The sequence below is a fragment of the Anopheles gambiae genome, chromosome 2 (genome assembly GCF_943734735.2).
Source record: "Anopheles gambiae chromosome 2, idAnoGambNW_F1_1, whole genome shotgun sequence".
NCBI classification, from domain to species: Eukaryota; Metazoa; Arthropoda; class Insecta; order Diptera; family Culicidae; genus Anopheles; species Anopheles gambiae.
In genome coordinates, this window is record NC_064601.1 from 46,469,719 (window position 1) to 46,485,992 (window position 16,274).

The following is a 16,274-nucleotide window of genomic DNA, read 5'->3' on the forward strand; positions in this document are numbered from 1 at the left end:
TATAGTTTCACTCCCTGGTTGGTAAGGCTCCAGAGGAAAAAAGGGCAGTACCTCCGCTGCTTGGGGTTTGGTACCGGTTGGTTGCATTTCGTTTTGTTGCCGCTGATTTATGGTTATTTTTACCGAATCTCCCGTCGCTTGTAACTCATTCGGTAGCAGCGTGTGTTTTCACAATCACTGAAGCCGTCCGTCTCGAAGACGATCGCTTAGTGGACACGGTCGACAGATAATAGTTGACATGCTGAGATTTAATAAGACGAATCGAGAAGGAGGGCGAACAGGGCAAACGTACACCGACAGTAGCAGCTTCGGCACAGATCGTTCCGGTCGTGCACGGATTTGAATAAATCGGTCGGTTCAAGGCAGGAAAGAGTTTCTAGCTTCATTTAGCACTCAGTCGCTGCTCGTGATGGGATAGTTTGTTTTGTTTGATTGCTTCACATTTCATTCATTCATGCTGCTAGAGCTCTCAGTTTCATCGCCGAACGTTTCATGTCACTATTAGTTTAGAATGCTTCCGTTAAAATCTGTTTTGGATGTTCGATTCGAAGCAGTTTTGACTCAGCTCGGACCGGAGCAGTAAGAAAATGTTCATTTTTTAAACGATTCGAAACGACTTTAAATTATCACCCAAGAAAACTGAGGATAAATTACAACTTGACTCACATACAGGCTTTGCTTCGCGCTTTGCCTGTGCTTAGAATGTATTTCCTCATCAATAATGATGATTCATCCCAAGTAACGTTGTTGAAGCGATGACGAAATTTTTGGATTCCTCAGAAGAGAACTCTCGTCACTATCTAACTTTTATAGTATAACATTCCTAGAACAGATTATTTTAAATTCATTTCCTAACTTTAATTCCTTCACATATGAAAAGGATGTGAAAGTCCTCCATGATATTTGTGTTGTCATTTATTCGCTCCTTCCATTCGTATGGTCGCTTGATTTCCCTTGATCGTTGTACCATAATTCATTGCCGTTTTCTCATGAGCCATGTTCCGGTTGGTGGAATGTAGAAAAAAAATCTAAATGGAATGCTACACGGTAGCCCTTTACAAACGTGTAAATGTATGTGAAATCCTTGCACGCATTTTAAATTTATTATAAGCTTTGTGTGCGTGTATTTCTTGTCTTCCAAGCAAATGAAGCGAGAGCGTATTTGCCATTCATTCGCTCAGGCAGAAATTGGTAACCATTTGGGTGGGGCCTATTTTTACAGATTTAGGTGTTTTTCCCCCAACGTGGCTACCAACCTCGTCGATCGCTCTGGGGTCGTTATGGTTGCGGATAGCTGCTTGACCTTCCGATTGACAGCTTGTGTTTGTATGCTTTTTTTGGGAACAATTTTTATTTAGTAAAATACAAGCAACGTATCAGAGTTGCGATGTCTTTCCTTCCTTGACTGTGAGGCGCTCCGATTGTAAATGTGGGGGCTAGATTGTCGGAAATATGTTGGCGCATTTTACGCATACCGTTCGACTCAACTCAACACCGTCATGATCGAGCACCCGCGCTATACCGTGCTATATTTCCGTGAGTTCGTTTAGTGCCATTTTGAAGCATGTTCCGGTTTAAACGAATGTGATATAATTTTATGTGAGTATGTGGTTTGGTTTAGTTCAGGCGTTTTTTTTTAAATACTATGGTATTTAAGATGTTATAGATTTTTAGCTGGTCATTAGATTTTTGGATTTTTTTTATACGAGTTCTAATAAAGCAGTCTCATTCAGTTAAATAATGCAAAACTAATAAGTGATAGAAAATATATAACAGTTAATTCTATTGCTTAAAACAATCCAAAAACAAGAATATTTTTCCTTTTCTCACACGTTATTCCATGTGTGAAAGATCCATAAAAATAGAAACACTTACCCTGCCTGTTTAATCTGTTTTTGACGCGTAAGAAAATAAAGCCTTCACCATGATCGTATTAAATAAAGCTAAAGGAATGTAACTCTCACTTCCCCCGGGAACAAGAGAGCAGCGCAACCGAGGGCATCATCGCAGCTGATGATCTGTTTAATCGTTTCGCCTCTAGCATATCTTTTCAACGCTGGCTTAAAAAAGGCGGAAGGAAATACATTCGCTTTTTAGTGAAGTAAAAATTTTACATTCACATGGTCAGACGTCGCGCTTCTTTGCGACTCCAGCCGCTCAACGATGCGTCTACTTGTCCGTAGAGATGAACAACATCTGGCCGTGTGGTAGTAGTAGGTAGTTTATGATGATGGGGTTTGGATTTTTCGTACGATTTGTTCATTATTTATGCTTAGCAATGACATGACAGCTAAGAACAAGGTTGTTGAGTAGATGATGTTTGCTATGCTATGTTTAGAATTCTAGTGGTTTCCGAGAGTTCGAAGGGAATAACATGGTGAAATGACAACACACTCGAGTGTGTCCGAATTGGGTCGATGGGAACATGAACTAGGTTTTCAATCGACCTCTTACCAACTGGGTGGAGCTGGTGAGATGTGTTGTTGACCGTCAGAGATGTGATTTATGTTGTTTTACCATTTTATATTATTCAGTGTCATATTGATTAAATCAGCCGGTCTCGTAGTACAGTCGTCAACTCGTACGACTTAACATCATGCCCGTCATGGGTTCAAACCCCAAATTGACCGTGCCGCCATACGTAGGACTGACTATCCTGCTATGGGGGGAAATCAATTAGTCACTGAAAGCCAAGCCCACAAGTGGTATAGGCAGGCCTTGATCGACAACAGTTGTTGAGCCAAAGAAGAAGAAGAAGTGATTTAATCAACAATGTTCTCTTATCGTTAAAACATTTTTGTCAATATATCAGGTTACATCAATATAATAAAAAAATGTCTTTACATCTGCAAATGCATGCTTCTAGGCCTTTTAAATCGATTACGATTCAATTCGCCATCGTTTTCATAATACTAAGAGATGCGGGCAAAAAAGTACCAAGATATGTCTCCCAATGCAACACTTTCTTCAACTATCAACATACCAAGTTTCTCGCAGCAATAATTTCAAATCAGAGCATGATCTCAGACAAGGTTTTCCCTTTACGTAGAGCATTCCGAGTTGTTTTGGAAAGTGTCTGACTGACAGAAAGCAAAACAATACGTCCGAATGTCAAGTGTGACATACCACGCTCGCCACCACCGTTAATTGATGGTGATGGACAACGAAGACAACCCTGGTTTTTACTCCGGTGAATCCTTAATGCAGGGCCGATGGTGCAACAGGGAATAAACTTCCGTTTGGCGTACGGGGGCGCATTTCGTATCGGGCGGTTTTATATTCCGCAGTGTTTGTAAATAGCTGCCCATACCTTTCCCCGCTCTGACGCATTTTTCAAACCCCGCATCACGATGCTGCTGGTGATGTGATCCGTATTTCAACCCTTAACCCGTTAACAACTATGTAAAATCAGTTGCGAGTGGTTTGCAGAGGCAACATAACAAGCATGACAGCCTGTCAAAAGCTTACGTTTGGTGGGTTTGCATGCAATGGTTGAGCAGTTTTCGGGATCGTAAATTAAAAACTGTCTCAACTTGTTGTACATCAGGGTACATGTTTTTTGCGACTGGTGCGTAACGTTGTCCGCCGATTTTCGCATTTTTTGTTTTGCTTTAGGAGGTTGTTGCAGACTAGTGACATTTTGTCTGCTCACGTTCGCATAGCGTCGTTGTCGTGGTATAACACTGCAAATGGCACGAATGGTGGTAGCTAGTGATTTTACGTAACGCGACTTTATTCGACCCTGGAGCGAAGACGCAGAACAAAAAGAGAAATGTCGACCTGCAAATTTAATGAAAATAATTGCCCTGCTATAATTATTGCACACCAAAGAGGATAAGGATGATGCTAAAATGTGCGCTTAAATATGGCCGAAAGGGAGATTTCCCTTACCTCTCTCGTTGGCATAAAACATCCAAAAGTAAGTTATTTTAATGCATTCGTCTCATGGCATGAATGTGTTGGGCTATATATTTTTTGGAGAACTGGTTTTGTTAAGTGTCCTTTATACATATGATCATACGTACGTGCGTGGCTCCTGCTGAGCTAGTCATGTTTACCCGGAGTGGCATGCTCAAACAGCGTAATAATTAAGTAATTTTTGGTTCATATCACCGTGCCACGTGATGCAGGTTTTTATTCGTAGCAAAATCGTGTGATGTTGGTGTAAAATGTTATGTTTCTTTCATTTTATCAGAAAGCTGCAACCTTCATATCACATTCCAGCATTTGGTTTTGCATGCCGCTTTCTCTCCGTTTTTATATGATAAGCTTTTATACCCAACAGCATCTTCCGTTGGTGATAGTTGATGGTATTTGTGCAGGGCTATCTGCCCCGTGGGATAATTGTTTCACAAATGATGTAAACTTTTCTTTTTGGGTTATCATTTGGGCTTGAAGATGAAGTGCCTTTAGACGCAACTTTTCGTATGCGTCTTCAGGTGCTCGGTAGCTTTCCTATTTGAAGCTTAATTAGTCAAACGAACGAACGTTCGATCTGTGATGCCGAATATACATAAAAATCAACGAACTTTGAAGATCCGTCTATCGCGTTGATGTGCACGGGCTGTCGTAGGTATTGATGGATCTCGGTAGTGTTTTCTTCCACCGGCTGCTGGGTGATACCTGGACGACGCTGCTACATAATGACTACACCTTTTAAAGCAATTTTCCCCCTTATTATTGATAACTCCATTACTAACTCGCGCCTTTGTGTCTTTCTCTTTTTCTTTCTCTTTTTAGGTAAGTTTTTTTCGTACGGAAGAAACTTTAAAGAGTGGAGATGCTCTGCCTGCGTCATTGGTCATTGGATATGAAATTAAAGCGCCAGTGGAATTACCCTCACACTGATCGCGGTCGGTCGTGTACGTCTCGGTACTGTGGCTAATTGTAGTGAACCTTTCCGATCGATCGCGTATGGTGTAAGAGGAAGACTTCGGTGCGTATGAATGTGTGTGGATGTGTTTTTTTTAAATTCATAAGTATCTTACGTTTTAATGAACCGGTGAAGCGGCACATCGACCCTGCGGTCATCAATGGAAAGTGCCCACGGGGTACATGGAAATGATAAAGTTGAAAGCGAAAAAAACACATACGCAGAACAAACCGGTAACATAACGCAAGACTTCAATGCGATTGGACTGTCTCTTGGACGCTCATGTATACGCATGTATTTTAACGGGTGAAAGTGAAGAGGCAAACTAAAAGTGAAAATTTTGGATTTAGTTATTCTTCAAATACTTCACATTTTGGTTTCCCGAAATAATATTCCATTCTTTTAGTCCAAAGATTGTTCAATTTAAATATTTACCATTTCGTTTTTGGCGAACAAAACAAAAGCTGTTAAAACTTATAGTTTAAGTTACCTGTCTATAGACATGTTAAGTCATACAAATGTCGTCAATCTTTTTGATCCTTTTGCGTTTGATACATAGACACACTTTTAGCCAAAGTGACTGAATTTCTCACGATAAGATCACCATGAAACCGTAGCACGAATAGGAATTTTGCTTTGCTGAGCTATGATGCCATTCCTCATGTTGCTAACAGGGTATTATTATTCATAATATAAGTCATGCTCTACTTAGGGTGAGAGCAAAACGACCATAAATGACCTCTTTCCAAAATAAGCATTCCACTCGAAGTCTTTTACACGCGAGGTTTAGGCAATCATTTTCTATAGAGGCTTATTGGATTCTTCGTTAAAGTCACGAACAGTTCTTATGACAGCATAAAAATGGAGTGACATGAGTAAATTTTGTAAGACTGTTGACGAGGATGATAACTAGAAGACACTCCCAAGAGTAGTTCAATGATTCATATGCTTTTTTATATTTTCTGACTATAGCCTGTATCCCACTCACTAGAGCCTGAATTTGTCACATCCGTTTCATCATGTGAAACAGCAAAGCTAGATCGTGAACCATTGATACCACTACCTGCAAAATTTGATGTGCGACGTCCATGTCTCCAAGCGAGGGAAGATGACACGGTCCACCGTTCTTTAAGCTTTGAAAGAAGTTTAGCGTCCCCGATACACATCGTGGCGAGTTTATTACATTGACACTACGAATGGTGGAGATGGCCTTCGGACTTATTTTTATGCCCTTTTTGTTGGCTCTCCTCACTTGCTTCTGGTGCTTTGCTTGTGCTTCATGAGTTGGATTCGTGCGGTCGTGTCTTATTCTTGGCGCAAATCGCCTTTCCATGTAAAGCGTGTAGTGGATAATGCGCACGTTGCCAAGGTGCGACGAGTTGGAGTTTAACGGTTGACCATGCATGCGTCGCAGTGAGTGTGGTTGGGTCAATGTCGTACACTGTTCCCAGTTTTCGTGAAGGCACTCACGTATCGTTTGGCTTTGGGCACCTTTGCGATGTCGTTATCCGGGTCTTTGCCACCATATGAGTCACCGCGAAGACGAGCGAATGAGGAAGTAGTCAGTCGTGACTACCACTGCGGGACAACCCCGAATGATGTACGTTTGTTGGGATGGTTGGGTAGTATCAAAAAGGGTGGCATGGTCTATGAATGTCCTTAATCGTGATGCATCGTTCGGTTTACTATCCGCTGCACCGCTGCACAAAAACATCTTCCTTGCCATCTGTTTTTGATCTTCTGAGGGTTACGTTAATCAATACCAGAATAGTTGTGATTATTGGAATTTCACTTTACGTTATTGCTAGAGGTAGTTTACAAAGAATATTTAAAAATACAGGGCAATTCAAGAAAGATTTCATATTTTTATACTGTAATATTTTGAAACATATTTTTAATGTCTTGACTGATTTTTACCATCTCTCTCTTGTCTCATCTCTCTCACGATGGAGCACGTATTTATGCATTATTCCTGGGGTTGTCTATCTTTTAAAAACAACTGTTCAAGTAGTCTAGTACTGCAAAGTTGTCTACCGGAATACGCATTGTTGAAGATACCTACATAATTCAATGAAGCTGAATCCAAATGTAGAAAAGTGAAAGCTTCTCCAAAAACCATAAGCCCATCGCCTGAAAATAACAAAACAAGTTTCGTAATTAAATTTCGATAGGAATTTGTCGCTTGTGAATAAAGCAAACTTTATTAGAATAACAAAAGATGTTTGAACAATACGCCATGGTACAGTTTAAAACAAACGAATAAAATGCTTTCGTATACCGTGTTAATGTTTGCTGATTAACATCAGTGTTGAATATATTGTATTAGAACAAAGCATAGGTTTTCGACCTTGGTAAAAGTTTGCGCAGTGTGCAAGCTAGCTTCAAAAACAATCTAAACAAATTTCTCGTATGATTGTTTCGTTTCATTTCGGTATCCATCTATAATAGTGAATCAATTTCATACATTAACACCACGATGGCACGAAATGCGAAATAGCTGGTTTGATTTCCCATTTCGTCACATAAATCGTTTGGTGATGGTGTTAAATTGTCGCCGATTTACGCTTTCCGTTTGGAAAATGAAAATTAAAGAGAAGCAGAGCAACTTTGCGATTCCCCAAAACGTTTCGTTAGTTGCTATCCATGCTACAATTAATTGCAATGAATTAGGGTGAGGCATGATGCAGCACGTTCGTTTCATCATATCTACCCATTCTCCAAGCCATTGGTGAGCTCAGCAAAAAACATAGCGGATATTGCTTTTTTAAGACCGTAGCTCTCTACGTTTGCAATAAAAAGTGGAAAATTTAATTATGGATGTTTGGAAGCATTTTTGTTGTATTTGAAAAATGGGAGGTTTCCATATAGCGGTATGCTCGTGCCCGCGCAGCAATCTGTTGATTGTTGTCAAATACCACATAGCTGCACCATTCCTCGGCCAAATTCGCTCGGTGCGTGAGGAAAACTGAAATATTTGCATTGTTTCAATGCCTTGGTAGGTTGATTAGTACATGCTTGAGCGTTTTCAAAATTATATGCGGCATATTCATGCGAGAGCTCATATGCTAGATAGCTAGTTCAATAGGAGCAATAGTGTGTGTATTACTTACTTTAAATGTTACCTTAAATCATTGTTTCCCGCACAATCGCAATGGTTTTCACGTATCTTGCAGTTGTCTAATTTGCGACCAAACTTGCAACCTTTGCGACCGAAGGAACCAATTGCTACAAAAATGTTCGGAGAGTTTCACGTGAAGAGCCAAATATATAAACAAGAGTAAAAATGTGTGAAAGTTATATGAAATATTTGAACGGTTAAAAGCCGCCATATCGAAACCAAAGAGCCGCATTCAGCTCGCGAGCCGGTACGATGCCGATCACTAGTCTCACTGAATGAACAACTGACTACTATTTACATTTGTATTTTACATTTTTATGTCAGTTTGATCGTTAAAGCCATGTTAAGAACCAGAAATCAGATAAAAATGCATTCGAGTGTGAGTGAATTTCAAATTTAGGTTTCTTCCTCACTATTTTCCTTCTTTGTGCGATGTTTCGCCAATGCTGCTGTTCTGTAAGCTGCTATATGTTAGTAGACGAGAGAGAGTGCACGATTCACGGCGTGCTTTGCGAATCAAGGGCCATCAACAGAGCATCAATAGAACAGAACACGACTATGATAACGAGCCTGATTCGTTTATAGAAGGTTGTCTAAAAAAAAAGGATTTTAGATCAGCTGGAGCAGAAGATGTTACGATAACAATCAGAAATTAAGGCATGATTGCAGTTGTGTTACAGTTGGGCATGATATACATTAGACAAGAATGATTAAATTACGTGTGAAATTGTGGTGTTTGTGGGATAAATTTTAATATAAAAAAAATAATTTAACATTTGACTCTTTTGATATTATTTTAGTTGCTTTATCACTTTTGTTATTTAATTTGGTATTTGGTTACTCATAATCAATTAAAATGTAATTCAGTTGAACGCACCAAATGATGATTTCTTCAACATCAACGAAGTTTGTGAACGAAGTCACACTGTCAGCATAAATATGTGTGGCAAACAGTCCCAGTAGAGAGTTCATCATTTTGGGGCATTAATTGGTTACAGAGTGTTACCCATACGCACACTCGGCACATGGAACAGTCCACGAAACGCTATAATAAACGCACCTGTCATCTGAAGGTCGCGTTATAACAGAATTCATTTCCAATTTTAAAAACCATTTAATAATTCCATCAAACAAACGGATAACATGCGTCTTTTTCTTTCGAGACGATGAAATAGAAATATGTGAGAGCAGATAGTAAAAGTATCATTACGTTACAGTAACGCTTGACTTATTTCAAAGAGCATATGAGTTAACGCAATGAGTTACCTATGAGCATATGAGTTAACTGCTTGTGGAAGATCAGCATAGTAATGTGACGCCATCATGACGAATAAGAGAGGTTTGACCATGAATTATCTACGGGAAACATTACTCTAGTAACTCGATATAAAGTGGCAAGTGATGTATTTACTTTGAATCTGTTTAAGAATATCGTTCATCGCATTTGAATAGTGATGTGATTGATCAGTTTGATAGAAAATGTTATAACAGATTTGTTTTGGAATACGAAGGCAATACAAAAAAAAAAAACAAGATGTTGTTGGATATTGTAAAAAATGTCTAACGCCACTGCATTATATAAATAAACGCGTTAGAATTATGAAAGCTACCGATTAAAGCTCTTGTATGATAGAATTCATTGTATGTCTGAAGAAGCACCTCAAGAAATCTTCGGTGTGATGGAAATGAAATAGATACATTCATTAGGGTGGAATTCTTTCCATCATGTGCAGTGCTGCTAGTAATGGACAGCTATCTTTTGTTCACTAGCGGTAATCCGATACGAAACGCAAAGCCTAGACAGTGACTTCGCCTTTAACCCCCCGATATTATGGTACCTCGTGCCAGGATCGCTTTCAGAATGGATCAGAAAGGCTTCCCAATTATGGCGCGCCAACACTAGTATTGTTAAAAAGTCATATGAACCTCCTGCTACTGGTGGAGGTTTCTCTGTCCTGTTATTCAACCGGATCATCTTCGTCTTCTTTTGGCGCTGCTTTGTGGTGAAAGAAATACACGAACAAGACACTCTTTTACACCGTCGTATTGTACAGTGTGTCGGGTTTCCCAATTCGTCGTTGCATGATGCAGTTTGAGTTATTCCTTCCAGTTCCACTGTAAGTAAACGGCAATGATAAAATGATGTCCCGCACAGTGTAGTTTAAGAAAGCTATGTAAATGTTCATCATGATAAGCAAATCAAAGGCAAATTTTGCTCTCGCTTTCATTACGCCACTCATTTCTGCTTTTGTAGCGTACGAGCAGGATTTTCATTTAGATGAAGTCCAGATATGTCTTGTCTCTTTCGACATAGAAGGGCCTCATTTGCATAATAATCATCTTCGACACAGTGGTACGCTATAGCATCAAAATAAACGATCGTGCAAAAGGGAACCCAATGTACTGAAAGTTTTATAGTGGTGATTTTTTTTTGTATGAATAAAGGAAACAAGATTTAGATTTATTCTTTTGTATTGTTTTCCATTTGATTAACATTAATCTGCTTAAAAAACCTGCAAATATACTTACGAAGAATGGTTGTATAGAATGGGGAACGTGTGACATTTAAGGTTGAAAAGTATTGAAATTTTCAACAATGTTTACCTTTAAAGAACCAGTTTTCTTGAATATACTTGTGTACAAGTCGTCACCGGCGGTGTTTTAGTGAACAAATTGTTGGTCGAAAACCTATGCAATGATGTATTGCTAGGAGAGAGGTAATGGAAACTATCAGAAAGCAAATGTAGAACACTTTCCTTTTTACTATTGTACGAAAATCAACGTTTCTCTCTTTTTACTTTAAAACAATAACACAATGTACATTTCTCGCCATTTCCAAAGCGATGGAAAATTAATTCAGTATTCGACACAAACAATTCGATGGCCGGAAAATAAAAAGTAGTACAATTAGTATTATGCTTTGTGGCTTTTTTTTGTTTTGCATCACTGTTACTCTAATTGAAATGAGAGTTTTCCTGCACCGGAAACTAGATGGATGGGCGTGAAATGATGATCTCTGCCATCTGTGGTCTGCCATGTCACAGTTTGGGTCAACCAATTGAAATGTTGTGCTGAGCTCTTGTTTCGCAAATTCGCTCGCTTCCCTAGTGAGAATCTATTTGTATCGGCCATTCGTAGCTTGTTTCGTGATGGAATGGTCTGGTTGGAAATGAGTCTTTGATTTTATCTACTTTAGAGGAAAAGCAAAAAAAACCAGAGAAACAATGACCAACCTCCTTCTGGTAAATAATGTTTCCGGACCAATCTGTTGTTTTGTTCAGTAGCAGAAGCAGAACTGACAATCCGCTCGGAATGTGGAAAAAGTGAAAAGCGAAATTCAAACCCAATATCACACAAACTGTAGTACAGCACAATGATGAGCGATGAAATTGAAATTGGCAAGCAAATTATCGTCAAAACATCTTTGAAGGGCAATGGGGAAAAGAAATAATGGCGAATTTCACGGTACAAATTACCATCTTTATTTGCGTAGCGTTTGTGGGACAGAGCACTTTGGATACACAGCGGCTATAGTAGTTGTAAAGGTGAAAGTATTTAAGCAGTATGTGCTATATATAACGTTAAAATACTGAGAAAGACAGAGAAATGCAGAGACAAATTTTATTAAAACCATATATATTTAAACATAACTAGCAATATCGTCTTGTAGAGTCGTGTCATGAAACTGATCAACGCGTATGTTATGCTTCCACAATGGTTCTAAATAGACACATGGCTGAGGTGCCGAGATATTTCCAATTATCTTCAATTCCTGTTTTTTCACACTAGAACTTACACGATTGTCCAGAAAGTGTTCAATTTGTAATCAAAGTTAGATGGAAGAATGATGTTAATTATTTTTCGATATCAAACGAAGGTGTCATCATGTACAGGGTGATTTGCTCCGGACATTCATGACGTCAATTAGAAAGAAGAAAATACTGTCCACCGTTTACGTAATGTTCTTTTGGCGCAAAAGAATGTTCGAGATGTTTGCTCGACGTCTTTCCACAGATTGATCTGCCAATTGGCGGTTTTTCGCTTTGAGTTTCGCTAATTGATAAAACCAATTAGAGGATGTATTGTTATGTCGCCTGCAGGGTCAGTCTTGCCTCATAGATATTTCATACCAAATAGCAGCAGTGACACTCGTCACATGATAGGCCAAAGACATATGCAGCAATAAATGATTGGCCTGTCAGTGCACCGGGTGCAAAAGGATCACTTTCTAACAGGCCGGCCAACAACAGCGTCCAATTATTGGTTGACGTTATTGCAAACCGATCATTACCTGTACATGCTCGTAAACATGTCCATTTGAGAAATCGAGCTTAATGTTAAGTTCATGGCTTGCGTAGCTTCCATCCTCGAGGGCTTAGAGTACGTTATCCCAGCAAAGGTAGAGCAACCAAACAGTTGACATTTCATTCGCATGACACATTTGCCTCTCTCTCACTCTCTCGTCTGAGATGAAGTATTGCTCCTTGCGAGTTCAGTTAGAGTTCGCTGGCCGCTGATGCACAACGCCAAACCGCTTAAAACAAGATGAGCTGCGGCGTGCAAGCAGAGGGTAACAACATCCGAACCGCGCTCGACCTTTTGGCCTGCTCCATCCATGACTCGTTTGGCAGCCGTGCTTGGATGGACATGTCGAAACGAAAAGTGAAAGTCATGCATATATGATTGCCCAAACCAAAGCTGAGGAAGCTGGGAGGGTGGGTAGCATGGCTTCCATGGGTCAGTTATTAGCGGGGAAGGTGGTGAACCTTGCGTGAAGCAATGGACTCCTCTGGAGCAGATTCCGCTGTGTATGGAATGTATGGATCAATTGGTGGAGGGATGTCTAGTGCGGAGGAAAACGTCGTTGTGCCGTAGGTGATAATTTAAGGCACACGCTGCTAGACGTGCCGTGCATCTGCATTGGGGCAATTGGGAAGATACACTGTACCGACTGCGGCAGCAGCAATCCGTAATCGGTTTGGCCTAGAGGGTATTTTTGTAACGAGTTTGTAAACGTACAATCACCTACCATCACCTAGCCCGTGGAGAGGAATTAATATACCATCGCCATCCGGTGCCCATTATCTGCATTATTGGGTTTAAACCGAAATCTTGAAATCTCTTCTATTCATCCTGTTCACTACTTATTTCATATAAAGTATATGATTTCTTTTTTTATCTCTCCTCTTCAGGTAAGGTGACAGCCAGCAACATCCAATGTGTGGGGGACGAGGTGCAAGGTTTTTGTTGTGATTCAGCATCATCATCGTGGTTCAGGTATCATGATACCGTGATGAGGGTTTTTTATTCCTTTACTTTGAGTCTAAATACTCAGTTTTTACAGAATACGCTATACCTTTTATTATCTCAAGAAACGATAGCGTCATAAAATGCTTCCTCTTTGTCATACAGTGGAAGGTCCATCATTCCAGCCGAGTCGAGTTTTGCGCCCCAAGTCTTATCTTGATAAAAAGAAGTTTACCCAGTTTCTAGCTAACTATCACTTGCCATTGCTGGCTACTCAGTCTCAGATAGCCTACGGAGGCATCCTTTCTCTACGCGAGTTTGCAGTTTTTCCTGGCAGAAAAGCTCTCCATTAGAGAAGACAGTGAAATAGTGACATTATTCGCATTAGCGCGTTGATTTTTCTTTCAACGGTTGCGTTTTCGTTAGTGTGCACTTTCTTCTCATAGAAATCGAATGGAGGTTTGTAAGCCCCACTCATCGCGAGTGTGCAGGAAGCGACCATTGCGGGGTCCGGTTTGAACACTTTCGGTTTTTAATCCCTCATCCAAGTTGTTCGCCACATCAGCCAGACGGCGTCTGGTATTGGCTTATCGTCCGGAGGCTCCTGCTGTAATCTAACGTCTGTCTGTCTGCCTGCACAATTGTGAATCGGCGAGCTATTATTTTTATTATTTATATGCGTGAGTTTTTTTTCGCAATTTTTGTGAAACTTTCTAGAAAGTTTGATATGGATGATGGATAAAAGAAGCATGAAAGTATCAGTATCATCAAGATTTTCAAAACGAGCCTATAGGATTTGGTTATGTGTTTTCGGTATTAATTTGGTGTTGTTTTAATTTTCTTTATTCAAATTAGCGTTATTACTGCATCTTTCGTATTTTATATGATGGTGTTGATTTTAGGCTATTAAATAGTCCGTAAGAATAACTTACTATTTGTTCACATCTTTCAATCCATACATTCCTTTCTTTCAACATACAAAACAACATCGATTCCCAATGAGCTCTGCTCTGACCTTACTTGTAAAACTAAATCAAATCACACGACACACATTCACTAAACCTCCGGCAAGGGAAGCCGTCGACATTAGTACAAAACGCGTATATGACGAGGGTCTTGGTGTGACTAATAATGGATCGATTCCGGTTTTTCACTCGACCGGAAGCCGGTTCCATCGTGATGAAGGCAAGACCGGTTCTTAATGTTTTTTTTTTCTCTTGCAAAGAAAGTGTGAGTGGTCAGCAAGTGAAATTGTTTATAAATGTAAGACGACGACGACCTGTCCTCACCCGAACTGTTCTGCAGCAGCTCTGGAACACAGGTGTAACCTTAGTTTTTTTATTATTATTATCTAAAACTGGTTCTGCTCTTCACTCACAGCTAGGCACGTCTAGTAAGATTTTGCGGCGGAGGTTCGCTTTCGTTCCGCAAACGAAACAAGTTGTAAGATGGGTGGAAAATAGTTGAAAATGATTCGATACTCTTCTGCCGCACGGTCGCTTCGAGCAAGCGCTTCCCACAGCTGGCGGCTGGTTTTCACAGCCGTATCTTGTTTTTCCCGATTTGACGAAGGAGGCCTAGCGTGTTTGCTCCAGTTTCCAGTTCCACTAGTTTCTCGAGCTCGCGGGGGATGTACAGCTAAGAAAAGTTGATCTTCCAAACAAACTAGTGCGAGTCGCTCTCGGTGCTAGAAGTGCTAGCTTTACTTCTGCGCCAGTTATGATTGTGCTGTGATTCGCGATCGTTCGACACACGTGTGCCAGCGGTGTTTTTGCGTGTTGTTGTGCTGATTTTGACTGAGGTGATTCTGACGTGTGTACCGCTAGACGAATACGGTGTTCGTTTGGCCCATCGGTATGATGGATTTCGAGTGCATCATCGCAGTGTGGAGACCGTGCGTCGAGTTTCTGGATTTAGGTAGGCATCGATCGGTAGATGTGGGCTCAATAATGCGGGGAATGGAAAAGTAAGAAGCACAATAAGGAATCTGGGACGTCTTTGGCGTATGATTGTAGTGGATTAAACAGTTCAAAGTTGTAATAAAAGTAGTACATGGAGTGTCATTTCAGGTTAGGATACACATGTATAGGAAAAAGGCTCAAAAGTTATGAAGTATCGAATGTTTTAAACAATTTGGAGAGTTCGTTGCACAAAAGTGTTCTTAATAGTGATGTACAACATCAGAAAAAACACCGAACTGCGAGTCAATGCGTACCTTGAGCATCAACGATCACCGGATATGGCCAAGGAAGTCACGCCTCTCATAGTAGTGGCGGATTAATCGATTTCGATAAAATGTGCGTTTCTCCAAGCAATGTGTTCGGAAGATACTGGAAAAAACTAACCGAAACTGCCGTCCGATGGAGGTATCTCTATGTTATCCATACCCATAGCGTGATCATGCTCGCGCATTTTGTAATTCATTTCATCATCTTTCAAATGGCTCCAGTTTTTGTTCCTTCCTTTTGGTGAAGCGTCACCCTTACAGTTTCCTAACGTTCGCTGGAGGCTACCAGACAAAGGTCAGTCCGTTGAGCAGCGTAACGAAGCGTTTACTGTGTAAGGGTGCACCCCACTGGCCGGTCCGTCTTCCGCAGATGGTGGTATCCCATTGTTCGGTCATCTGGTGTGCGCGTTAATGTGCCCCGTGTTAGCGAAAGTGAACACCCGGTGAAGATGAGAAAAACCCTTTCGAGACGTCCAATTGGTGGCAAAAAAGGTCAAAAATTGAAAGGCCATTTTAATCGAGCTTTCTGGTTGAGGCAACGAGCGATGAGCCATGGTTATGGATGGCCGTCTGCTGCTCTTCATTGATCGGTCGGTGCCCTTCTCCATGGCGGAAGATTTATGTAGAGTTTCTGTTGGTAGTTGTTTTTATGCTCAAACACTAGTTACTTCTTTTTTGGAAAAGTAGTGCATGTCTGGAGGACTTAATTATCTAGTGTTTGTTGTTGAATTTGGTTTAAATTGTTCAACGGAAAATCAGTTCTCTTTTGAAAGGATTTTGTGTAATTGTTCATGTAAAACGTGTAATAA

The 16,274-nt window shown here is 40.4% G+C and overlaps 1 protein-coding gene across 3 annotated transcripts in view; it reads left to right on the plus strand.

Annotated features, from left to right (window-relative positions):
• LOC1278803 (ankyrin repeat and KH domain-containing protein mask) overlaps positions 1 to 16,274 on the plus strand; it is a 44,605-nt gene that overhangs the window by 13,302 nt on the left and 15,029 nt on the right. The window contains exon 1 of one of the 3 annotated variants that reach the window (XM_061645952.1): positions 14,916 to 15,155. The exons of the other annotated variants lie outside the window; for them this stretch is intronic. Coding sequence (XP_061501936.1) covers positions 15,095 to 15,155 — 61 coding nt within the window. The 5' untranslated portion in view covers positions 14,916 to 15,094. Of the gene's footprint in view, positions 1 to 14,915; positions 15,156 to 16,274 lie in introns of those variants that run through there. 3 annotated transcript variants of the gene reach the window in all.